Source organism: Trachypithecus francoisi, unplaced genomic scaffold, assembly GCF_009764315.1.
Source record: "Trachypithecus francoisi isolate TF-2019V2 unplaced genomic scaffold, Tfra_2.0 Lachesis_group5, whole genome shotgun sequence".
Lineage (NCBI taxonomy): Eukaryota > Metazoa > Chordata > Mammalia > Primates > Cercopithecidae > Trachypithecus > Trachypithecus francoisi.
Window position 1 is genome coordinate 108,097,796 of NW_022681470.1, and position 27,606 is coordinate 108,125,401.

The 27,606-nt window shown below is 37.3% G+C and overlaps 1 protein-coding gene across 1 annotated transcript in view; it reads left to right on the forward strand.

Moving 5' to 3' along the window:
- The window catches only part of RSBN1 (round spermatid basic protein 1), a 51,374-nt gene that overhangs the window by 6,032 nt on the left and 17,736 nt on the right, over positions 1-27,606 (forward strand). Inside the window, exon 2 of the mRNA XM_033198438.1 lies at positions 8,989-9,662. Within this exon, the coding sequence (XP_033054329.1) occupies positions 8,989-9,662 (674 nt within the window). The remainder of the gene's footprint in view (positions 1-8,988; positions 9,663-27,606) is intronic.

Consider the following 27,606-nt stretch of genomic DNA (forward strand, 5'->3'; position numbering starts at 1 on the left):
TTTTTTTTCTTTAATGGATCATGTTTTTTTGGCATCATATCTAACATACCAAGTCCTAGATCCCAAAGATTTTCTCCTTTGTTTTCTTCTAAAAGTTTTATAATTTTAACTTTCATATTTAAATCTGTCATTCATTGGAGTTAATTTTGTACAGGTGTGAGGTTTAGGTTGCCTTTTTTTTCTTCTTGCCTAAGGATATCCAGTTGCTCTAGCACCTTTTGTTGAAAATACTAATCTTCCATTGAATTGGTTTTGCACTTTTTTCAGAAATCAGTACAATCTGTAATGTAACAAGGTTTTTTTGTTTGTTTGTTTGTTTTTTTGAGACAGAGTCTCGCTCTGTGCTAGGCTGGAGTGCAGTGGTGCGATCTCAGCTCAGTGCAACCTCCACCTCCTGGGTTCATGGGATTCTCATGCCTCAGCCTCCTGAGTAGCTGGGATTACAGGTGCCCACCACCATGCCCAGCTAATTTTGTACTTTTAGTAGAGATGGGGTTTCACCATGTTGGCCAGGTTGGTCTCAAACTCCTGACCTCAGGTGATTTGCCTCCCACAAGTGCTGGGATTACAGGCATGAGCCACTGTGCCTGGCCTAACAATGGTTTTTACAATTTAAAATAGTTGGAACGACCTTGTAGCACATGGAAATCTTATGAAATTTAAACTGTGTCCAGAAATAAAGCTTTATTGGAATATAGCTCTGTTCATTCATATATATTGTCTGTGGTAGTTTTTGCACTAAGGTAGCAGAATACAGTAATTGAGACAGAGACCATAAGACCGCAAAGCCTGCTGTTTGACTCTTTAGAGAAGAAGTTTGCCACCCTTGAGTTCACTTAGACATGTTCCTTCCTGCACAGCAGTTCAACAGTATTTAATCGGAGTTCATGTGGAGACTAATTACGAACTATTACAATCTCAAAGATTTGGAGTTGTTCATAAACAGTTGAAACAAAAATTTAATCTGTAAATGCTAGGGTAAACTTGCTCATCTTCAAAACAGAAAGTAAAGTGATTTTCAGAGAGGTAAAGTGAAATTCTTAAAATTTTTTAGTTAGTGATAGAGCTGAATACAGAACTCAGTTTTTTTCACTCATGGCCCAGTTGACCTCTCTTTCTGCTATGCACACTGGGGTTGATTATTTAACAAAGAGATATTTAAATGTTGTTTTTATTTCATATAGGTAGTAGACTTGAGTCTAACTAAACTGGCAGTTACCTTTGTGTTTTGAAATCTTAATTTTTTTCTCTCCCTCTTATTGCTCATAAAAACATAGGACAGGCCGGGCATGGTGGTTCACACCTGTAATCCCCGGCCAAGACAGGCAAATCATGAGGTCAGGAGCTTGACACCAGCCTGGTCAACATGGTAAAACCCTGTCTCTATGAAAAATACAAAAAATTAGCTGGGCGTAGTGGTGGGCGCCTGTAATCCCAGCTACTTGGGAGGCTGAGGCAGGAGAATCACTTGAACCCGGGAGGGGGAGGTTGCAGTGAGCTGAGATTGCGCCACTTGCGTTCCAGCCCGGGCGACAGGGTGAGACTCCGTTTCCAAAAAAAAAAAAAAATAGGACAAACATACTTCCTTAAAAAACCATCAAAAGAAGTAATGCTTCTTTTTTATTATTCTTAGGAAATTCATGATTTTAATATTTTGTTGAAAAGGAAAGGAAGGACAGCCCCCATAGGCTGTCTTCTCTAATGTCATTACATGACCGATTGCTCATATGTATGCTCTTGTGAGTCATCATTCCTTTCTCTCTCTTTTTTTTTTTTTCACTCTTGACCACTTGCCTAACTGCTATCACAGAGTGTAAGTGTTCCTGAGCCAGACATTTAATGGAAATTTTCTCTCATGTTAAAAACCTGGGGTTTTAAGTCCAGAAGCACTTCTTTTTGATGTTAGAAATGGAAAATTATTGGGATTATAAGGGAATTGAAATAAACAGATAATCTTATTTATCAGAACAACAACTGTAGGGACTAATATTTTTCCCTGCTTACCCTGAGAGAGGCAGAAACACCTTAAGGACACGAAAAATTTTGGAATGGGTACTAAGTAAGATATTTGTTGAAGTAATACTCCCTTTCTTCCAAGCTACCTCAGGTCCATTAATTGTAACCAGATAATCTTAGTTGATCATCTAATGGGAGTGTTGCAGGGAGATGTCTGACAGTGGCGGCAGAAAGGAAGAGAGTGTAGTGTGCAGTATGTTAGAAGAATTTGTTTTCCAGTCAGATAGGTGAGAAGTTTGAATCTTGGCTGTTGTCTACTAGCTTTGTGACCTAATATAAATTACATATCTGGTTTCAGGCTCTGTTTCTTTCTCCATACTTAATTGGTTGGTTTGAGGATTAAAATGAGATAACATATATGGTCCCTATTAGACACTTGGCAGATAAGTTTTCTTTCTTCTTTCAGAGATCTTTCTTATGTGTTTCTCTTGATGATCAAGATGATAAGAGACTTATTGTGTGTCAAATATTGTGATGAGGGCCTATTATAGTCATTATCTCATTTAATCCTTAAAATAACTCTGTGAGATAGACTCTAGAATTAATAATTTTTTTTTTTTTCCTCTGAGACAGGGTTGTCCAGGCGGGAGTGTAGTGAGGTGATTATAGCTCCTTGTAACCTCGAACTCCTGGGCTCAAGTGATCCTCCCACCTCAGCCTGTAGCTAAGCCTAGCTCACTCCTGCAGCTAGGACTACAGGCATGCACCGCCAAGCCCAGCTAATTTTTTTTATTTTTTATTTTTGTAAAGATGGGGTCCTGCTGTATTGCTCAGGCTGGTCTTGAATTCCTGGACTCTAGCAATCTTCCTGCCTCAGTCTCCCAAAGTGCTGGGATTACAGGCGTGAGGCGCTGCATCTGGCCTATGATATCATTTTAAGATGAGAAAATTGAGGTTTAAAGAGATTTATGAGCTTACCCAGGGAACTTAGTAAACAATAGAGCTAGGACATTGACTTAGGTCTAACTGTACACCTCCTGTTCTTATCTTAAATAGTACACTCTATGGCCTCTAGAATACAACTGTTTTTGGCAATAATAGTAGTTAAAATGTATTGAGTATTATGTTCTAGGACTATTATGAGTACTTTACATGCATTTTTCATTTACTCTGTACATGAATTTTATGATGAGATACTGTTCTTTCCTCCAGTTTTACCAATGAGAAGCAATGCAAAGAAGTTAACTTGCAAAAAGATATGCTATCTCATTCATTATTGTTGCGAATACAAAATGATATAGCCAGTTTAGAAGACAGTTTGGCAGTTTCTTAACAAAACTAATATTGTACAATCCAGTAGTCATACTCTTTGATATTTACCCAAAGGAGTTGAAAATTTATGTCCACACAAAAACCTGTAGATGGCTGTTTATAATAGGTTTATTCATAATTGCCAAAACTTGGAAGCAATCAAAATGTCCTTCAGTAGGTAAAAGGATAAACTGTGGTACATTCAGACAGTAGAATATTATTCAGTGCTAAAGAGAAATGAACTCTCAAATCATAAAAAGACATGGAGGAACCTTAAATGCATGTTACCAAGTGAAAAGAAGCCATTCTGAAAAGGCTGCACATTTTATGATTCCAATTATATGACACTCTGGAAAAGGCAAAAAACTATCAAGAATGTTAAAAGATCAGTGGTTGGTAGGGGTTTTGGAGAGGGATGCATGAATAGGCAGAGCACAGAGCATTTTATAGGACAGTGAAACTACTCTTTAGGCTACTTAATTAACAGTGGATACATATCATACATTTATCCAAACCCACAGAATGTACAACACCGAGAGTGAGCCTGAATGTAAACCATGGACTGTGGGCGGATAATGATGTGTCAGTGTAGACTCATCAGTTGTAACAAGTATTCCACTCTGGCTGGGGGTGATGATAATCAGGGAGACAGACTATGCATTTGTGGGAGCCAGGTGTGGTTATAGTTCTAGGAACCTGAAACTGCTCTAAAAAAAAAAAAAAAAAAAAAAAGTAAAGGCTTAGGGGAAAAAAGTTATACTTCTAGAAAGTATACTAGAAAGTTGTGTTTACAGAACAGGGATTTAAACCTAGGCAGTGCTCTTAAAACACCATGATATAGAGAGATGGTGGGTAAAGTAAGGCAGTGTTAAAAACATACAATGATTCACAAATATTTGGCTTTCAAAATGAGTAGTTGTTTGTTTTTCCTTTTTAGTCAGGTATTTATGTAGAACTGGAAGAACTCTCAAGAAGACTGAAAATAATTTCAGAAAACAACTTTAGTCCTTTAAAAAATTATGAGTAATAAGATGTAAGCAATTACACTTGTTTTGCTTTTGCTCATCTGTGATTTTTAGGAATTGAAGATACTACCTTTTTTTTTTTCCCCCAGTTCTAAGTCATAATTCGAGTGTAAGAGTTGCTGTTAAGACCTTACGTTTTGTAGGCCGGGCATGGTGACTCATGCCTGTAATCCCAACACTTTGGGAGGCCAAGGTGGATAGATCACTTGAGGTCAGGAGTTTGAGACCAGCCTGGCCAACATAGTGAAACCCTGTCTCTACCAAAAGGTACAAGAATTAGCTGGGCATGGTGATGTGCACCTGTAGTCCCAGCTACTTGGAAGGCTGAGGTGGGAGAATCACTTGAACTCAGGAGGCAGAGGTTGCAGTGAGCCGAGATTGTGCCACTGCCCTCCAGCCTGGGCGAGAGTAAAAAAAAAAAAAAAGGAGAACTTAATAATGTGGATAGCTATTTTTTGCATTAATGAAAACTTTCAGTAGTGTGAAATCAGATGACAATAATTGATAATATTGGAAGTATTAGCACACATGAGGATGTTATTAATAATGTCATGTATTGATAATGATCTTTTTAAGGACAGCCAGCAATTTGTTTCTTAAGTGAATGTTTGTATCTTCCTCTGTAGAATTATGTATTTCTCTTTATATTTAATCACACAATTGGATATGTGAAAGCTTTTCTAAATCACAGGTATAGTGTAGGTTGGCTCTTTTTCTATAAAGAACTGTAGTCAATAAATTTTAGCTTTTACACTATGGGGAAATACTAAAAATGTGCTGAATAGATTCTCTGTTGTAAGCTAAAACCAGAAATAGAAAGGTTGTGAAGACTTTGGACATTGACTTTCAAATAACGTTTTTAATTCAAGGCAGGACAATTGTTATTTTTCTCATAAAGCAACAGTGGCCAGCGTTTGATAATAACCTTTAATAACTTTTGTCTTTTGTATACATATGCCATTCTCAATTAGTTGCCACCTTGATAATTCAATAATAAATTTTGTTTCCTTATGGAGATTTGTTAGCCAGTATGAAATGGGTAGTCTTAAATTTCTCTGTAAAAAAGTCACGCTTTCTGTATCTTAGCCTAAGTTAGATAGATAAAAGTCAAAAGCTGGGGCCGGGTGTGGTGGCTCACGCCTGTCCCAGCACTTTGGGAGGCTGAGGCAGGTGGATCACTTGAGGTCAGGAGTTCGCTACCGGCCTGGCCAACATGGTGAAACCCTGTCTCTACTGAAAATACAAAAAATTAACTGGATGTGGTGTTACATGCCTGTAAACCCAGCTACTCGGAAGGCTGAGGCAGGAGACTCTCTGGAATCCGGGAGGCAGAAGCTGGAGTGAGCCAAGATTACGCCACTGCACTCCACCCTGGGCAACAGAGCGGGACTCAAAAAAAAGGAAAAACAGGATTAGTGAGAAGATAGCTTGAGATTTACTTCATATTTAAAATTTTTATCATGTTGATTTATGAGATTACAATGTAAGGTTCTTTTCTTTATACGGTGGTTTTCTCTTTTTGTTGTTTTTGTTTTTGTTTTTTTTTTGAGATGGGCCATGTTGGACTAACTGAATGGTTTTCATATAAGTGACTTTTGTGAAACCCGTATAAGTGAAACCTGCAGAGACTTGGCCATGTTATAAATACCACTGGAAAGTTGATAGTAATATAGAAAATGTGTTACAATCAGCGCTGTTCCTTCTTGGTGCTAATTTCAGTGGCAGATCTAGGTCGCAATTCATTTTCTGCATACCAAGTACCTCTTTCGAAGCTTAAAATAACAAGATCTATTTGGAGATATTTTCTTTTCTTGTTTTCCTGTGAAATTCTAAAACATTAATAGCAGAGGGTAATTAGATGACTATTTTTAAATTGGTCTAACCTTTATATTGAATGGCATTAACATTTAGTTGCTTGGGAGAATTGACTAAGTTACTGATTTGATATTGGGGAAAGTATTTAGATTAATTTTATTTGGTAAGAAGTATAAATGACTATTACTAAGTGTTTAATTTCAAATATCTCAAATATTTAGTTGTGTATAGAATAAAAGATGACTTTTTCTCTTGCCAGGTTAACAGTATTTTGATTATATGTAAATTTTGGTATCTGGTCACAGTTTAATTACAAGTGATATTTGCAAATAAAGGGTTTTCATTTTATTGTTCTTAGAAGGAAATATTAAATACAATGAAAGTTATTTGGCATTGGAAAGTCTTTGACTTGGTTTTTTAAATATTTTATTTAGAAGGTTTTATAAGCCTTGTAATAACTAATTGACTTGAAGTGATTTTATATAGAGTACTGGAACTGTTACATATTTACGTATTGTACCAAGTAAATTCTTAACTAACATTTGTTGAACTTACTCTTCTAGATGTAATAATAGGATTAATTGGAATATTTGTCTTAACTCCAAATTACTTCAATTATGTTAGAAAAAACGATTGTTTGGTGGGTAAATTCTATACAGTAAATTACTAGACCAAACTTGAAGGTTGGTCAGGACTGTATCTGGTATTTCATCCTGAAAGTTTCCTGCTAGGTATATTTTCCAACTAGTAAACAAAAGATGTCATTCCATCTTGGGCTTGTTAATCCATGATAATCCTTTAAAAATTAAAAGTAAGTTTTTAAATTATAAAAGTAATATGTTTATTGTAGAAAATTAGAAAATACAGATAAGCAGAAAAGAAGCTAGACATTTACAATTCTACCACCAATAGATAACTACCGTTAATAACTTGGTATATATTTCTCCAGATATTTTTCTCTGTGTGTGTGTGTGTGTGTGTGTGTGTATAAAGCATCTATAGATCAGACTTTTTCATCTCTTTAGGTCCTTTTCTTCTTTCTGGGAATATTTTCTCCTAGACCTTTACATGCCTGGCTTGTCTTATTCTTTAGGAATCACTCTCAATGTTACCTCCCCAAAAGAGTTTCCCCCAACCTTAATGCATCCCACTTATCACTACCTGGTACTTACTTTTTCTTGTACAATTAGATCTTAAGATCCAAGAGATGCCAGGCACCATGGCTAACACTTGTAATCCCAGCACTTAGGGAGGTAGAGGCAGGAGTATAACTTGAGCCCAGGAGTTGGAGACCTGCCTGGGCAACATAGTGAGACTCCATACTCCTCAAAAAGCAGGGAGAAAAAGATCCAAGAGATTGGGGATTGTGTATGTCCTAGTCAGCACTATGGTCCTAGTGCTCAGGAGTATACCTAAGCACTTAGTAGGTACTTAAATGTTTGGATGAATGAATGTTTATATAAACATGGGATCAGAATGTACATGTGTTAAGTGTTCAGGAAAGGGAGGTAAGATATACATCCCTGAACTTAGATTGCTGACAGTCAAGGGGAGGGTGGAAAATGAAGTGTTAATAACACAGAGTATAAGTGCTGAAATGGGGATGCAAAGCTAAGGGAGCACGTAGCAGGAGTAGCTATCCAGATTGGGTGGGGAAGAAAAGGCTTTCTGAAAGAATGACAGTCTAAGCATTTTGTAACTTTCTAATTTTTATGTCAGTTTTTTCATCTATAATATTATTTATTTATTTATTTATTTTTTATTTTGAGACGGAGTCTTGCCCTGTCTGCCAGGCTGGAGTGCAGTGGCGCGATCTCAGCTCACTGCAAGCTCCACCCCCCGGGTTCACGCCATTCTCCTGCCTCAGCCTCCCGAGTAGCTGGGACTACAGGCACCCGCCACCACGCTTGGCTAATTTTTTGCATTTTTAGTAGAGACGGGGTTTTACCGTGTTAGCCAGGACAGTCTCCATCTGACCTCGTGATCTGCCTGCCTCGGCCTCCCAAAGTGCTGGGATTACAGGTGTGAGCCACTGCGCCCAACCATCTATGATATAATTTATAATGGCTGGTAGTATTTTATAATATGTAACTACCAGAGGTTAATCAGTCCCCTGTTATTAGACATTTAGAGCATTCCCTATTGTGTTGTTTTAAATAATACTGTCATGAATATCTTTATATGATCTTCAATTATTTTCTTAGATAACTTTTACTTGGAAGTGGAATTTCTGAGTCTGGGGATTAGAAATATTTTTTAAGACTTCTGACACGTATCATGAAATTACCTTTCAGAAAGTTGTACCAGTTTAGTAGCAACTTACTACTTCCAGCAACAGTAGTTGAGAATGATCAGAAACCACAAACTTTGCCAACTTGATAGGAAAAAATGATATCCCATGGCTTACTTTGCCTTTGTTTGATTTGCCTGTATGTATCATAGTAATTCATAGGCCGACAGCAAAATACGCCCAGCTTAAATTTAAATTTTATGATGGTAACTGAACAAAAAGATCTATGTTGTTAACATAGATTTCAGAATTGTCATATTTAGCTATCGTATAATGTTTCATACCGTTGCTATATCATGATTTATTTAACCATTCTCTGTTTTTTGGATGCGTGAATTATTTCTGATTTTTCTCCATTGTCAGTAATACTGCTTTGAAAAATGGATACCTTCAGTTCTTTTAATCTTTTCTTCAATCCAGAATATTATTATATTTTAAGATCTCTGTCTCATTTGTTTTCTAACCACGTAAGTTGTAATAGCAAATTCAGAGAAATTGAGGATAGGCTATTTAATGAGATCAAGTACCTTAAGAAGCTTGTATGTTGACACTAGTCCTAGCAACTAACTTCTTTTTAATTATTGTGGCCAGAAACACCAGATGAAAATGGTAAAACCCAGAGAGCTGATGATTTTGTCTTGAAGAAAATAAAGAAGAAAAAGAAAAAGAAACACCGAGAAGACATGCGAGGAAGACGCCTTAAAATGTACAATAAGGAAGTACAAACCGTCTGTGCTGGCCTGACCCGCATCAGTAAAGAAATTCTCACCCAAGGACAAATAAATAGCACTTCAGGACTTAATAAGGAGTCCTTCAGGTATCTGAAAGATGAACAGCTGTGCCGATTAAATTTGGGCATGCAAGAATATCGGGTACCCCAGGGAGTACAGACACCTTTTATGACTCACCAGGAACATTCTATTCGTAGAAATTTCTTAAAAACAGGTACTAAATTTAGCAACTTTATTCATGAGGAACACCAGTCCAATGGTGGTGCTCTTGTCCTTCATGCTTACATGGATGAACTCTCATTTTTGTCTCCAATGGAGATGGAGAGATTTTCTGAGGAGTTTCTTGCTTTGACATTCAGTGAAAATGAGAAAAATGCTGCTTACTATGCTTTAGCAATAGTGCATGGAGCGGCTGCTTATCTCCCAGACTTCTTGGACTACTTTGCTTTTAATTTCCCCAACACTCCAGTGAAAATGGAAATTCTGGGCAAGAAAGATATTGAAACAACCACCATTTCAAATTTTCACACTCAGGTAAGATAAATGTTGTTAAAAATTATTTAGTAAATACGTTTCTAAACAGAATTAACCTCATTCTGTTGCACAGCACGTACCAGTACATTTTTGGTAACAAATTTATGGTAATAAAGGTGCTTCAAATTGTTTGGCTCTTCCTTTCATTGAAAAATCTTAATTACTGAGTTCTTTGGGGTGGGACTTCTTATTTACTGGAAGGAATGCTTTATACTAATGTTATGTATCATTACAAACCTTTATGGAAAACTAGCTTGAAAACTTAACTGGTCTTTCACAAATCAGGTAATGTTAGTATGGAGGATGTGATTGAGATCTGGTAGTCTCAGAATAACTTTAGTTAAGGTTTGCTTTTATATCATAATGAAACACATGAGGGCATGGGCCTGTTTATTTGCCAGGTTTTTGGAGTTTTTATATCTCTTTCAGTAACTTGTTGGCAGTCCATCCCAGAAATATACCCCAGTTATGTGACTTGGAAGTGTCATTAGGAAGACCGCTATAGCCTCTGCTCCTTCTGCCTATGCATTGTTGTAGGTGAAGACGTTTTTTGAAGCCTTGCTTGGGCAGCTAGGCTTAAGTCAGCAGGGAAATGTCTGCTTCTTAACCAGTGGTTTTAACCAAACATTTTTTTCAGTGAAGTTATTTTAGGGCATAAGAAGTTAATAATGTGTCCTAGTTTTTTTTCTTACTTGCTTTTCTCATAACAATTGAATATGAATGGTCAGCTATAAGTTTGTGCAGTATGTATTATAAATTCAACTTTAGTGGAGACTTTCACTTTTTAAACTTTTATGATTGTACGTTCTGTTTTTTTGGGTTGTCTAGTAATTTGCTGCCATTCTTTTCCCTTAAGATTTTTTTTTTTTTTAGGTAAATAGATTGTTGCCATAATAAGACTCTCAGCTGCCTGAATTATAGTGGTTTCAAGCCACTTAGATTTATTTGTAACCTCCTCTAACTTGAATCTTTTTAGTGAGTCTTACCATCTTTGCCTCCAATGAGGGGAGTATCCAGTTTAGATTTATGAGCTTCAGAATTTCTCTAATTGAAGTTCTCTCTGCAGTAGAGAGAGCAGGAGCAGCCAATGTGGAGAGGTCGCAAGATGGGGCTGCCCACGATGTTGGAACACCATGTGCAATAAAGGGCTTCGTCTTGGATTTTGGCCTTGTTACCACAACCAGGTACCGAAGTGCTGACTTTTGTAGTAGATTTTCTTTTTTCATTTTCCTTTTTTTTTTTTTTTTTAAGTTTTGCCCTTTGAAAGTCAAGGAATTCTATTTTTATAAATATTGCAGATGAGACCGAAAACATTTCTCCCAATATAGTCCATAATCCCCATAAGTTGCCTATTTAACAAGGAAAGATATCGCTGAGAGCAGAATCAACATGCTGTATCATTTTTTTAGTTTAGAAAAATGCAGCAAATTTTCTCTTTTGATAGACCAACAAGCATTTCTGAGAAATAAGCCAGAAATTTGGGGGAAAACTGTCCCAGTTTTGTAAGGGTGACTTTTTAACATTCGTGTTAGTTAAAGTGGATCAAATTTGTATGTCAACAGACAGTATCCAATCTAAATAGTTAATAAAAGAAAATACCTTGAAATATTCCCTGCTGATTTTTGTCCTCCAATTAATTTTTTAAAATGGAGCTGAAATTTAAATGACTGTACCAACAACTTACCTTGATATTTACTATGAGATTTAAAAAATAACCACTTTTTAAGAACATATCAGATTATTATTAGATTACATATTAAACACTTCAACCACATAAGAATATTGAGGACTGTTGAATGAGTCCTGTGCTCTCGTGGTCCTGAAACTTAATTTGATTTATAAATTTTCAGTCATTAGAGAAGAGTATGGTGTGGATATGGGAGGTTTGATTAGCCCACTAAACTTTTAAGTTTGCAACTTTAGCAGATGTTGGGATAGAAGTTAACACAATAGTTCAAATGTATTTAGCACTTCATGGTTTATAGAAATGCTTTCACATTCATATCTGAATATTTGAAACAACCCAGTGGGTAGGTAGGTAAGCAATTTTAGCTCTGTTTCCCATGGAAGAAGCTGAGCCTGGGTGATGTTCATTGTTTGTTATCCAAGGTCATATAGCTAGTAAGTAGAAGAGTCTAGATGCAAACCCAGGCCACCTGAACAATGTTCACATCGTTTTACCATGGAAAAGAGATTAGTGCTTTTATTTGTCTAACACTGTGGTCATTGAAATTAAAGTATCTCCATGTGAAACTGCATGCAAAAGGCTTTGTTTCTAATATTTTTAACAAATCCCTTTAGATTGTTGGGAATTTAACAAATACCTAGGGTAGTTTGGACTTACATGAAGTCTTTTGACATTTTGTGAAGTTCTGTTAAACCTAGAAATAAAGTCAAGTAAATTTTTTATTGCTTTATAGAGACAGAGTTATTGAAAGTTATTTATAGTTTAAATGTGTAGCCGTAATAATTATTTGTGACTATATTTCAAGATAGTTTATTCAGCAAGCACTTGCTGAGAAGCTACCATATACTGGGCACTGTGTTCTTTTCTTTTTTTTTGAGACAGAGTCTCGCTCTGTCACCCAGGCTGCAGTGCAGTGGCGCGATCTCAGCTCACTACAAGCTCCGCCTCCCGGGTTCACGCCATTCTCCTGCCTCAGCCTCTCAAGTAGCTGGGACTACAGGCACCCGCCACCATGCCCGGCTAATTTTTATATATTTTCAGTAGAGACGGGGTTTCACCATGTTAGCCGGGATGGTCTTGATCTCCTGACCACCCATCTCGGCCTCCCAAAGTGCTAGGATTGTAGGCGTGAGCCACCGCGCCTGGCCTAGGGCACTGTGTTCTTAAAAGGACTAATTGATGAGCTCAGTAGTGGGGGAGATGAGTATACCAGCAATTATAATACAGAGTACTATTTGAGTAGAGGTATGCATAGGGAAAACCCTATAATAGAGGGAGCACTGTCTGTGGTGTTACCTAATGCAGACTTGAGGTAATTAGAAAAGGCATGTTAAGCCATGTGATGCTTGAGTAAAATCTTGAAAGCATGTTAATACTTAACTTGGTAAGAACATTTTAAGCGAATAACAGCCTATGCAAATACACAGAGGCATTTAAGAATGTGGCACTTAGAGGGAGCTACAAATAGGTTGACGTGGCAAGAGTATGCACTAACTGTTAAGGGATGGAAGGAGTTGAGACCAGAGAGAGAGAGACATGATTAGGATTATGAAGAGCCTTATATGACATGCTTTTAAAAAGTTAGTACTTTTTCCTAAAGATAATTGGGAGTCATTGGTGAATTTTAATAGGGAAATGCTTGCTATTCATTTGTTTGCAAGATTACATAATAGTGTGGAGGATGGAACTGGTGGTGTAGGATATGAGATTGGAAGCAAAAATACCAGTTAGTTAAGATAGTAACCAGATCATAAATGCTCCATGTCCAAACTGGTACTGACATTAGAGAGAAAAGAAAGAAATTTGAGAAATAATTAGAAGGTTGAGATTTAACTAGTCTTGGTGAGAGAGAGGGATAGTCTTCAGATGTGGTTTGGACAAATGGGTGGATGGTGATGCTGGTCAAAGCCAATACAGGGTTGAAAAAGCTAGTTTCTAGGGCCCAGAGGGTGTTGATGAGTTCAGTTTGAGGTATCTTGAGTTGAAGATACCTGTGGGAATATATGGTTAGAAATAACCATTAGGAGGCTGGGCATAGTGTGTCACACCTGCAATCTCAGCAGTTTGGGAGGCTGAGGTGAACGGATTGCTTGAGATCAGGAGTTTTGAGACCAGCCTGGTCAAAGTAGTGAAACTCCATCTCTACTAAAAATTCAAAAATTAGCTGGACATGGTGGCGGACGCCTGTAATCCCAGCTGCTTAGGAGGCTGGCTTGAACCCGGGAGGCAGAGGTTGCAGTGAGCCAGGATCGCGCCACTCACTCCAGCCTGGACGACAGAGCAAGTCTCAAAAAAGAAAAAAAGAAAGAAAAAGAAAGAACTCTTAGGAATTGAATGTATGGATTCAAGTTTGAGAGATTTGTCTAGGTTGGAGATGCAGAAGTTGAACCCATTAATGCAGGAGATGCAGAGATGCAGAAGATGGAACCAGCAATAGCACTGGAAAGGAGTTGAAACTAAGGGTGTGATCTTGTGATGCACCCACAAGTGTGATGAACATGGGAAGAGACCAAAAAGAAAGACAGGCAGAAGAAAGACTAGAAGTTTTCTACATTTTAGGAATGAAGTGTTTATTTCATCCATATGAAGATGAAGGATCCAGAAAGTAAGGATGGGAAAGTGGTAGGTTTATCAATTAGGAATTGGATTGGGGACGTTATCAAGATTAGTGCTTTGCAAACCATGGGCAGCTAAATACTATTGTAAATTACACCTTTTCTTTAGGACCTTGCTACTAAAAGTCTGCTCTATGTATGAATTTGGCATCACCAGCGAGCTTGCTAGGAATGTAGACTGGGCTCTTACCCAGATTTTCTGAATCGGAATCTGCATTTTTAAAAGGTGATTCGAATGCACATTAAAATTTGAGAAGCTTTAGAACTCAGCTCCTCTAAGCAGGAGAAAGTAAAATGTAGGATTTGTGCAAAAAGAATGAAAACTTCTGTTATTTTTATATTTTTAAATTATTGTGGTGGCTAAAGCTAGGATCCATATATAGAGTTTTCTTTTAACGTTCTAGAAAACTCAAATGTTCTAACACCAGAGCAGAAAAATTTATATGTCCATTGAAACAGTAAGCTGATCCTTGTTTGATTACTTAACTCTCAGCAGTTGATACAGGATAAATTTATAAAGTTCACTTTCCTTCCTTCCTTCCCTTCCGATTCCCCTTCCCTTTCCCCTCCCCCTCCCTTCCCTTCCCTTCCCTTCCTTTCTTTCTCCTTTCTTTGATGGGGTCTCGCTCTGTGGCCCAGGCTGAAGTGCGATCATGAAGTGTGATCATGGCTCACTGATGCCTTGAACTCCTAGGCTCTAGTAGTCTTTCTACTGTTTCTTACTCCACTGTGCCCCAGTACATAAACTTCAGGAAGTGGTGGATCTCAACTTGTTCTTTGCTTTCAGGTGCTATTTCCAGTGCCTCAGCCTCCTGAGTAGAGTAGCTAGGACTACAGGTGTGTACTACTACAATTGACTAATTTTTAAATTTTTTTATAGATCCAGAGTCTCACTATGTTGTCTAGGCTAGTCTTAAACTCCCGGCCTCAACGGATTCTCCTGCTTTGGCCTTCTAGCATGTTCGGATTACAGGTGTGAGCCACTAGCCCTGCTTTTAGTCTGCATTTTCTAGTGATGCTGATGTTGCTAGTAAATGGACCACCAAGGCCATATAGGTCTCAAAATCTATGCATAAATTACACAAATAATAACAAACACTAAAAATACAGTGAAGTTAAAAGGGAATTGTTTTCAATATCACCATCTGAGATCTTCTGGCAACTAAGTAATTAAGGGATGTACATAGAAGTGTGTGTTATGTGTTTGCTGCGGGGAGGGGAGATTGGCAAATCTGCATGTTTTAAGTATCTTTTTCAAAAATTTGCATATATAATTTTGAGGTTTCACTGAGAATCAAAGCTTTTTAACTTTAGGTAGTTTTATTTCTTATGTTACTTTTATTAGTCTATAAAATGATAATGTTCTGTAGCATTGGTGTGTACAATTTTATTGTCTGTGGTTCCAGAGAAAAACAAAAAGTGTTATTCCCTCATTGTGTGTTGGGACAAGGCCTTATATGGGCTAATTATATGCACTCTGATCTTTGACTAACATTTTATAATGAATTGGTAGTACTAATGAAGAGTAGAACTAGTAGAGTAGTATATAGCTTGGGGAATAACTGAGCAACCCTTAAGGAACTGTATACATTAATGTGTTATAGAAAAGGAGAAATAAACATTTTAAGTAGCAGGTTTTATAAAATAAAATGTCATAAATAAAAATGGTAGGCTTGATTCTTTTTTTCTCTCATTTTAAGTACTCACTTTGACCCAGTGACACTGTTTTTTCACTATATATTTTAAAGTAGGAATGCCTTTCTATTCACAAGTCACAAGGTTAGGAAGATTGCTGGCTAGCTTTTTCCTTTCTGTGTTTTAAAAAGTCAGCTTGAATAGGCTTCTTCCTGAAACGTGAGTTCTGTAGAATAATCCACACCCCCTCTCAAACCCCCATACACAGAGTTTTCCACATAGTGCTTTTTTAGCTTGGTGTTCTCCTGAGTTATTAACAGATTTATAATTGTCCTTTGTAGGAGAACCTGTATGTATTGGGGACACAGTTGAGCTTACTTAATTCAGAAATTCTTACAGGATAGCTGTGAAGTTGAGTTTCTAATTTCAGCACTACATATGTATTGACAGCATATGTATATATTCAAAGATAATTGTTTAACATTTTATAGATATTATAAATATGTTAAATTTTTATGCAAAACTAACTACTATTTTTTTTTAATAGGCATATTTCTCTTTGATGCCACATCCTTCTCTCCTCCCCACTTTGCCTTCTGATTTTTACCAAAGGCTGCATTTTTCCTGTTGGCGTTATGTCTCCTGCTTCCATGGCAGCTTTAGTTTTTTCTGTTCTTTGGTCTCGTACGTACCTCCCTCGAGTCCTCCCAATACTGTTTCTTCCTCCACTGTACTCCAGTACATAAACCCTGGGAAGTGGTAGAATTCAACTTGTTCTTTGCTTTCAGGTGCTATTTCCAGGCCAGAGTTTCCCAAACTTGCCAGATCCTAAGAATAATTTGGGGTTGCTAGTTCAAATACACATTAGACTCTCGGGTTCCTCTTCTGGAAATTCTGGTTCTTGAGGTCTGGAGTGAGGCATGAAATAAGTACCTTGACTGACTTGATTCCTATAATCAGGCAGGTTTAAGAAACACTGTTTTAAACCACATACCATCTACCATTACTCTAATTCCTTTCATTTGACCTGTAGATAGCATCTTTTTAGAATTTCAGATCATCATAAACTAAGAGATAATCTTATCTGACTTCTGCAAAGTGCAAATTTTAAAAAATCATGTTTTGATTGGTCGTCACTGGGGACGTTGTCTCTTCATAACATTTTATAATGCTTCCCATTGGGTCGTCAACATTGCCTGGGAAGCCTACTTCGTTTCTTTGGTTAGCTTGCTTACCTATTCTTCATAAATACTATTTAAACTTTCTCTGTATACATCTTTTCCTCATTCTCTCCTGTTACAGTAGAGAAGATATTCTATCTCCTCAAAGGCTAATTTGTCAGGCTAATTTGTCTACTTGTGTTATGAATACCATCCCTTAGCCTGCTAAGGTTTTTTAAAAACTGTTGTCAAATATATACAAAATTTACCATTTTAACCATTTTAAAGTGTATAATTCTGTGGCAATGGGTATATATGTTGTTGTACTATTACCACTACCATTTCCAGAACTTTTTCCTCATACCAAACAGAAACTCTGTACCCATTAGCTTAGGATCTTTGATGTCAGTTACCCGTTACTACCCCTCCAACCTTTCCTTTCTCCATTCCCACTCCCCACATAACTAAAAGTATAAAATAAGCAAATTTCTGCTTAGTGTCTTTCTCTCTTTTTTTTTTAATAAACTTTTCCTTTCTCCCTAGAAGTAAATCTTTATTCTGAATTTGTGGCTTATCATGTCCTTTTATCTTTTAACATTTTACTAATACCAAATGAACATAAAAACAATATTTGTACCTTTGTGTTTTAAAACTATAGTGTATTGTGGGTATCATTCTGCAGGTTATTTTTGTTCAACATTGTTTTTGAAGATTATTATACATGTAACTCTACATTAATTTTAACCATTATATTTAATATTTTGTTGGGCGATTGTATCACCGTTTTTGAACACCTTACTTTTCCTCTGCTGTCAAACAAAAGCTATCAACACAGAAGAAGACTTCTTTGTCCAAATGTGGGAGATTTCTCCCCCACAACAAGCAAGCAGTCAGTTCTGCAGCTGGATGTCATCCAATTCAATTCCAACACCACCCAGAGTCAGTTTTGGATCCCAAATAGAGGGCTCAGTCCCTAGAATTGACCCCTCCTTCCCACCAGTCACAAGTCCAGGCCTCTGGAACTTCTGACCAACTGGCTTCAAGTTGGGGGTTCCCATGATCCCCCCTTTGAGTTCAGTGGATTTGCTAGAGTAGCTCAGAGAACTCAGGGAAATACTTATATTTATCGGCTTAGTATGATGGATATATTAAAGGGTGCAAATAAACAGCCATATGAAGAGATACATAGGGCGTGGTCTGGAAGGGTCCCGAGCACAGGAGCTTCTTTCCCTGTAGAGTTGGGGTGTGCCACCCTCCCAGCAAGTGTATGAGTTCCTGTTCATCTTCCTGTCTGCTTCCACATGTTCAGCTATCCAGATGCTCTCTGAACCTCTTGAGTTTTTATGAAGCCTTCAGTACGTGGGCTTGATTGATTAAGCCAGTGGCCATTGGTGGTCAGCTTGACCTTTAGCACCCCTCCCTGGAGGTTGAGGGTAGGACCGAACGTCCCAACCCTCAATTTTCTTATCTTTCCTATTATATTTTTCATTGTCTTTTTTCCTGCTTTCTAGAGGTAGATTTAACTAGCTTCTTAATGTTGATTAACGTCAGCTATAATTTGAGAGTTTGTTCTTGTTCTCTGTTCCTTTTTTAATAACTTCCTATTGTTTTATGGATACAATACCCTTTTTCATCTGTCTGGTACTAATTATACTTGTTTTTAAATTTTCTTTTATATTGTAAGTTGTTCAAGTTCTTTTTTGTTTTTGTTCTAGTCTTCTGTTTATGCCATATGTTTTCATCAAACATGGTGATCTGTTCATATTGAAACATGAGTCATTGTAAAACTGGTTAGAAACTCTGTGAACACATGGGTAGGATTTATCAATTGAAGACTGGATAGGCAATGTGGTCATATTGTGAGAAAAGCTCTAAATATTAGTGTTTAAAGATACTGTTTCTTGGGCTTTTAGTTTCTACAGCTAAAAATCTACCACATTTTTGTCAGGGGATAGAGTAGTTTATATACCTGTCTGCTAGAATTCTTGGAAGGAGGTAGGTGATTGCATTGTTAAATAACTGGGATTTTACTTAATTCCTTGCTTTCAGTATAATGGTTCTCTCCCATGGACTTGTGCCTTGTATCCTTGTGTCTGTAGTCATTTGGTTCACTTTCACCACAAATAAGGTGAGGAAAAAGGAGTATGAGATAGGGAGGTAGAATGTAAGCAGAAGGGTCTCACTGACTCAAGCAGATTTTAAACCCAACTTTTTTGTTTTTAATCGCATGCTTTGTTCCTTGCTTTCTATAAAACTTAGCCAGAGTTCTCATTTTGCAAATTTCCCTGTACATTTTTCACCTTCCCAAAACATTTTGATAGTTTTGATAGTTTGTATCTATAGTTTTTACTTCTGTTCTCTTTGAATATTTGGGATTTATAGCCTTGCTATTTTATTCTCACTTGAGTGGGATTTTGATATGGAATAGAAAAAAAATCATACCTTCAGTCTACCATGTTTAAACAGCAGTCCTTTTCACCTTTTCATCTTTATCAGATTCTTTGTATCAGTGTTGAAACATGATCACACAAAAGAGGACTTAAATGGAAAGATATATTACTATGTTCCTGGGGAAGAAGAATCAATATCAGAATGACAATTTCTCCTAAATTATAAATTGAACACAATCCTAATAAAATAGAAATAGTTGTTTTTTGAGACAACCAAGCAGATGCTGAAGTTTATATGCAAAAATAAGTAGGCAAGAACAGCCAGAAAAGAAAAGAAAAAGTGGAGGAGTGCCCTACCTGGTACCAATATATTCTAAAGATTTAATTATTAAATCAGTATAATTGGTTTATGAACTCTGTTCAGCAAGACAGAAAATTTGGAAATAGACTACAGACACTCACCACCATGCCCAGCTAATTTTTTGTATTTTTTTTTTAGTAGAGATAGGGTTTCATCATGTTGTCCAGGCTGGTCTTGAACTCCTGGGCTCAAGTGATCTGCCTGCTTTGGCCTCCCAAAGTGCTGGGATTACAGGTGTGTGCCATCCGGCCCCCAAACAATGGCTTGAAACAACACAAATTTAGTTTCTTACAGTTCTGAAGGCTCTGAGGGAAAAAAAATCAAGTTTTTGCCTTTTTTAGCTTCTTGTGTCTTGTATTTCCTAGCTTTTGGCCCCTTCCTCCATCTTCAAAGTATAATACCCCAGGCTATGCTTCTGTCATCACATTGCCTCCTCAAGTATCTGTCCACCTCAGTCCTACAAAGACACGTGTTATTACATTTAAGCCCATCTGGATAATCTAGGATACTCTCCTCATCTCAAGATCCTTAATTTATTCACATCTGCAGAGTCCCTTTTGCCGTAAGGTAACATTCACAGGTTCTAGGGATTAGGTTCTCGGGGTTAGGTTCTTTGGAAGCCATTTTTCAACCTATCACATACTTCCAGCTCATCATGTCCACAACAATGAAACCTAGTCCTCCTCCAGAAGAGAGGGTAGTTTCTCTGTCAGGTTCCAAAGTACAGAAGCTGGTAGTCATCTTTGATACTTCTTTCTGTTATCTATCATATCCAATCTTTGTCCACATCTTGACAATTTTATCTCCTGTATAATTTTCAGATCTCTTTTTTTTCTTTTAAAAATAAGTCCCTGTTTAAAATCAAGCTATTAGCTTAGCCTAACATTTCTTATTTGGCATATTATAGAATACTCCTAGCTGATCTCTTTACTTTTTGTGCCCCTCTGAGAAAACTAAACAAACAAAAAGCCAAAGGCAAATTGGGTAACTTTCCTTCTCTTCAGATCCTTTAGTGGCTTTCCAAAATCCTTAATGTGATCTTCCAGGCTTTCCATAATCCAGCCACAACTGTTTTTTTCAGTCTCATCTTTATTTTTCTCTTGCTTTCTGTGTTTATTACCATTAGCTTTCTTTTAGATCTTGGAAAGGGTAATGCTTAAGAGATTTTGTTTCCCTCTGAACTTGTTCTTTAGATCTGAGCTCAGTGATACTTCAAGGAACACTTTATTCCTGGGATCAGGATCCCATGTTCTTTTTCATAGTGTCATACACCTTACATTCTGAAGATCACAGTTTATAATTAAATGTCTATTTAGATTAGTGTCTGCTTCTCCCTGCTAGACTGTAAGCTTCAAGTGGCCAGGAGTAGGTCTGGTTTGCTATACCTGTGTTGAGGACAGTGGCATAAAATATATGTTTATGTGCTATGTAATGACGTTTCGGTCAATGACAGACCACATATGTAAGCTGATTCCATAAGATTATAATGGAGCTGAAAAATTCCTATCACTTACTATGTTTACTATACCTTTTATCATTATTTTAGAGCATACTTCTACTTATTAAAAAAAAAAGTTAACTGTAAAACAGCCTCAGACAGGTCTTTCAGGAGATATTACAGAAGGCTTTGTTATCATAGCAGATGATAGCTCCATGAGTGTTACTGCCCCTGAACACTTTTCAGCATGACAAGATGTGGAGATGAAAGACAGTGATATTGATCATTCAGACCCTGTTGTAGGCATAGGCCAATGTGTGCATTTGTATCTTTGTTTTTAACAAAAAAGATTTTAAAAAGTTAAAGTTTTTAAGTAGAAAATACCTTACAGAATAAGGATGTAAAGAAAATATTTTTGTATAGCTGTACAATGTGTTTTAAACTATGTTATTACAAGAGTCAAATAATTTAAAAACTCAAAATTTATAAAAATTACAGTAAGCTAAAGTTAATTTATTATTGAAGAAAGAAAATTTTTTAAAATTAGTTTAGCCTAAGTATACACTGTTTATAAAGTCTACAGTAGTGTACAGCAGTGTCCTAGGCCTTCACATTCACTCACCACTCACTCACTGACCCAGAACAACTTCCCATTCTGCAAGCATGGGAAGTTAAATGTGTTTAGATACATAAAAACTTACCATTGTGTTTTAGTTGTCTACAGCAGGGGTCCTCAGCTGTACTGGTCCCCCAATACTGGTCTGTGGCCTGTTAAAAACCAGGCTGCAGCAAGCTATAATAGTATTGCTGCTTGAGCTCCACCTCCTGTCAGATAAGCTGCAGCATTCGATTCTCATAGGAGTGTGAACTCTGTTGTGAATTATGCATGCGAGGGATCTAGGTTGCACACTTCTTATGAGAATCTGACTAACGCCCGATGATCTGAGGTGGGTCAGTTTCATCCAAAACCATGCCCGCCAACCCCCCACCCTGTTCTGTGGAAAAATTATCTTCCACGACACCGGTCCCTCATGCCAAAATGGTTGGGGACCACTGGCGTACGGTATTCAGTACAATAACATGCTGTAAGTTTTGTAGCCTAGGAGCAATAGGCTATGTCATATAGCCTAGGTGTGTAGCAGGCTATACCACTTAGATTTGTGTAAGTATAATCTGTGATGTTCTCAAGCACAAATTGCCTAATGACATTTCTCAGAATGTATTTCTGTCATTAGGTGACACATGACTGTACAATAAACTTGTGGTAAATGAATGATACCTGCTTTCCTGTAACTCATGTTACAGGCCTCCAAGTATTTGAAGACTGTTGTGTCCCTCCTTTAATCTTTTCAAGTTAAATACTTTTGAAATACTTTTGATTTCTTGAATTCTTCCTCCATTTTGTATGGTTTGCAAGTCCCTAATCACTTTAAATGTTATATTTTGGGTGTGCCCTAGTTATAGATATTTTTTAGCCCAGATCAGGAGATCACACCCCAGATGATATCTCTGTGCAAGGCAGAATATTGCCTCCCTCATTACAAAGTATACAAGATATAGGCTAAACAACCATAACAACGAGGACCAATGTGCAGTGGCTAGAACAAAAGTTTCTCTCTTGTTTAGCATTCCAGAGGTAAGCAACTCTGTTCCTTGTTGTCATCCAGGATCCTAGTTTCCTTCTGTCTTTAATTTTTGTCATTCCTACTGGTGTTGTCATGTGCATGGGTGAGACTAGCTCTTTACCACTCTGTGTTTCAGCCCTCAAAAGAGAAAAAGGAAGTGGAGGGCAAGCCACTTCCTTATAAAGGTATGCCCTGAAGATTGCATATGTAAGTTATGTGACTGTCTTATTGGCCCAAACTTAGGTACAGGCCACAGCTAGCTGTCAGGGAGCCTAGCTCATTGGCCATATGCCCAGAAAGTTTTCTTACTAAAAGGAAGGAATACTTTGCTTGTTTGGCATTAGTTTCCTGCAGTTGGTGAATGTTTTTTTGTTTTATTTATTTATTTTTCTCTCTCTCTTTTTTTTTTTTCTTCTTGTTAGCCTTTTCAAAAGGTTGAAAATTGGTGCATGTTGAATTTGTGGTCATAATTGCTGTTCATTGTTATGCTGTTTATTATTTAAATGTAACAAATATTTGCATTTATTAAATTTTTTAATACAAGTGATAGACTGGTAATCAGCAGTTCTTCTTCCCCCCCCCCCGCTTTTTTTCTTTTTGCCAGAGTTTGTGGTTGATTACTTCATTTCTAGCCCTAACATACAGAAATTCAACAAATATTTATTACTACATACCAGGCACTCTGTATTACAGATATATAATATTGAATAATACAGATTGTTCTCTTTCACAAAGTTTGTATTCAAACATATTGCTTGATTTCTTTTGTGAGTGGTTTAAATTAGGGGTTGGCAAACTTTTTCTATTAAGGACCAGATAGTGTTTTCTGTCCTGTGGCCTAAAATTTATGTAAAGAATTCAAACAACCCAATAACAACAATGAAATAATCTGATTTAAAAATGGGCAAAAGACCTAAATAGACATTCTGAAAGTTGAAGAGATACAACAGGTATATGAAAAAATGTTCAACGTCATTCATCATCAGGGAAATAGAAGTCAGAACTACAATGAGACATCACCTCACCCCAGTTATGGCTGTTAACAAAAAGACAAAAAGTAAATGCCGGTGAGGATATGAAAAAAGGAGAACTTTTATACAGTTAATATCAATCTAAATTAGTACAGCCATTATGGTCAACAGTGTGGAGGTTCCTTAAAAAATTAAAAATAGAGGCCGGGTGCGGTGGCTCAAGCCTGTAATCCCAGCACTTTGGGAGGCCGAGACGGGTGGATCACGAGGTCAGGAGATTGAGACCATCCTGGCAAACATGGTGAAACCCCGTCTCTACTAAAAAAAAAAGAAAAAAAAATACAGAAAACTAGCCGGGCGAGGTGGTGGGCTCCTGTAGTCCCAGCTACTCGGGAGGCTGAGGCAGGAGAATGGTGTAAACCCGGGAGGCGGAGCTTGCAGTGAGCCGAGATCGCGTCACTGCACTCCAGCCTGGGCGACAGAGGGAGACTCCGTCTCAAAAAAAAAAAAAAAAATTAAAAATAGAACGACCACATGACCAAGCAATTCTACTTCTTGGTATATGTCCAACTCAAGGAAATTTACTCAGTATGTTGAAGATCTGCATTTCCATGTTTATTGCAGCACTATTCATAACAGCCAGTTTGTTTTTCCTAAAAAAAAGTTGTCCTTGACCATTTTTTGAAATGTTATTCTTACATCATTTTAATTGCATTACTTCTTACTTCATCCTTTCACAATTCCTTTAGCTAACTCTTCCTCCTAATACCTGTTTTAAGTGCAGTTCTTGGTTCTCTGTCTCTCTCTATTCTCTCTCTCAAGTCTTAGTCACTTAAAAAAGTATATGTTATAGACAATTTGCAAATCTATGCATCTGTTCCTTACCTTTTTTGATCTAGTTATAACTCCAAATCTCACTTATCTAAAATCTGTAAATATTATGTACTTCAGTTCTTTGAGCTTGAAACCTTATTTTGAGTCATTTTATACCATCAAGGAAATAATAGGAGTTGTAGAGGTGGACAATAACATGTGAAAACTTGCAGAGGCAGCAGAAATTATTTAGAATTTGGGAAATGTATATTTAGAATGTGGCAAATGTGGAGAATGTGGCAAATGTTGGTCTGTTACTCCCTTGGAATAATAGATCAGGAGGGGCTTTGTCTTCCTTAAAAAGGATTTTCTAGGTTGATTCTATAGGTAGTATGGAGCTACTAAAGGATTTAAAATGGGAAGGTTTAATGATAAGATGTTTTCCCCTAGATTATTTGTAGCAGTATGTAGGATGGCTTTTGGGGATGGGAATCCTGAAGCAAGGATACTGGTTAAGAGGTTTTACAATTAGGTGAGAAATGATAATTTCCTGAATTAAGGCAGTGGTACTGCAGATTTAGTTAGAAGGATAGATTTTGATTAAGTGATGAGGAAGAGGGATTTATCAATTCCTGATTTAGGACCTGAGAAAATGAATATTATTAACTGGCAAAGTACATACAGAAGGAGAAAACGAAGGTTTGGGAGGGGAAGGGAACCTTACAAAAAAACGAGCTCTGTTCTGTAGGTATTAAATTTGAGGGTGTCTGTGGGCTGCCCAGGAGGCATTTGTATGTAAAGATCTGAATCTGAGGCAAAGTTTCAAGTTAGAGATGTAGATATGGAATGTAGTAGGGTACAGGTGGTAGTTACATCTGTAGTATAATTGAAATCACCTGCAGATAATATGTTGAATGAAAATTGGGCCAACTCTGCAACAACCACGTTTTGGAGAGGAGGAAGCCTGGAAAGGGAAATCAAGAAAGCAGGTGATTGAAAAGCATTTCTTGAATTTGGCTGTGAAGAGGTCATCAGTGATTTGTTTCAGGGAAGTGGTGTGGGCAGAAGCCTGATTGCAATGATATGAGATGTGAATAAGAGGTGAGGTGAGGTGAGGCAGTAGAGACAGGTAATGCAGACTAATATTACAGAAGTAGGATTTTTATGTGAAAAAGGTATATCATGTTGCTTTTGATGGCAAGTTGCAGGATAGTCAATTTTAAAATGGGCTTAAATGATGAAAGAGATTTATTGGCTTATGGAATGGAAAAGTCCAGAGGTGGGATTGATAGTTTGAATGTTTCATGCTTGGGGTTTGCAGGTAGGACTGGTGGAAAGACTGCGATAGAGGATGAGAGTGTGTTTATGAGAGAGGGATGAACCTTGAGGTTTAGCCTAGATATGGAAGCAGCTGGAAGAAGGAGGGGACTGATGCTGAGAAAAAAACATAGGTCACAGAAAGCCAGAAGTCTAAGTAAAGGAATGAAAACAGGAAGGTTGTGGTTTACTAATAAGGGCTTTCTCCAGCTAGGCTAACTTAGCTACAGTTATCCAAATAGGCTTTATACATTGCAGCTTTCAAAATCCAGTCCTAGTATTTTGTAGCGTAGTTGTTTACTTCATGGCTCTTCTGCCAGGAAATAAAAATTGAACATTGTTAATTCTTTGTCATTCGTGGATATAACGTTGGTACTCACACAAAGGTGTGAACCTGAAGATCCTCATAAGATGAGAAGTTTTTCTTTGTGTATATATGAAAATAAACAAGTTGGTCTTGGCAAAATTATGAGGTTGCTGTATTTTGTGGTCATACCCTGTCTTTGTCTTCTGTTGTTCCCGCCCTCCTCCTTTTTAGGTTTACTTTTTTTCTCTTTACAAATAAGAAAAGATGCTTCATATTTATTCATGTCACATGTTAATTATTCTAGGTGTTTACCTTTTTAAGTTGTCTTCAAGTTCAGTGCTGTTGAGTTTAGTGGTATTTGAATTAGGTAAACTTGTGTGGTGTGATACAAGAATATTAATTCAGTCTCACTTTGTGTGTAAAATTTAAAGTAATATGAATTCCGTCAAGTTAATAATGCATTGAGTTGCATAACCTCAAAGCCAGCAGGCCAAGTGAATTGAAAACTGCCACTTGGCAGTGTACTTCTTTAGGATTGGTCTTGAGTTTTGGCAGCTTTAAATTATGATAGGTCTTAAGAGTCACTTCTGGCTGGGAAAAAGATTTTAAAAAGATTATGATAGGTCTTTAGGACATTTTTCCCATAAAATGCCTGTATAGAGTGAAAGCCTTTCTTAGGAAAGGAATTTCTGAGACTGGGAATAGTTGGGAGAGGTGTTTGGGGGAGACTGATACTTCTTTCTTTTTTTTTTGAGATGGAGTCTTGCTCTGTCGCCCAGGCTAGAGTGCAGTGGTGCGATCTTGGCTTGCTGCAACCTCCACCTCCCGTGTTCAAGCAGTTCTCTGCCTCAGCCTCCCGAGTAACTGGGACTACAGGCATGTACCACCACACCCAGCTAATTCTTGCATTTTTAGTAGAAACGGGGTTTCACCATCTTGGCCAGGCTGGTCTTGAACTCCTGACCTCGTGATCCATCCGCTTCGGCCTCCCAAAGTGCTAGGATTACAGGCATGAGCCACCATGCCTGGCCGAGACTGATATTTCTTATTACCCCTAAAAGCATATGATTCCTAGAAATGTTGCTGAAGGTTAAATCTACTTTAGTTGTTTTAGAGTGCTTAGAAAGGTTAGAAAAATGATTTTAAAAGACTTCCCTTTCTTCCCCTTCCTTATCTCTATATCCCATGGTGAGCCTTTGTTCCATAAATGGTATTTTATGGCATGATGATCATACAAAACTTACGGAAAGTAATTCATATGAATATATATAAAGTAATTCTGGCCTGGGTGGCTGCTGCTTAAGAATCATCTGAAGTGATCTTGAGGGGAGGATTTGTAAGGAATTAAGAAATCTTCACCCCTGCTATTTGAGAACAAGATCTATGGCCTTTTTTTCTGTGTATACATATGTGGGTGATGTTAAATTGTCTATGGAAAAAAAATTGATTCTAAAAACGCTGCTGAAGAACAAATGGTGAAGAATTGTGGTAAGGTATCCTAGATGGTCGTTTATGTAGACTGTTTCCTATTAAGGCAAAATAGGTGGTATTTAAAACATTACGGTAGATTCTTTAAATTTTTTTTTAATGTTCAATAAAGAGCCATTTTATATAAAGGCACAGCT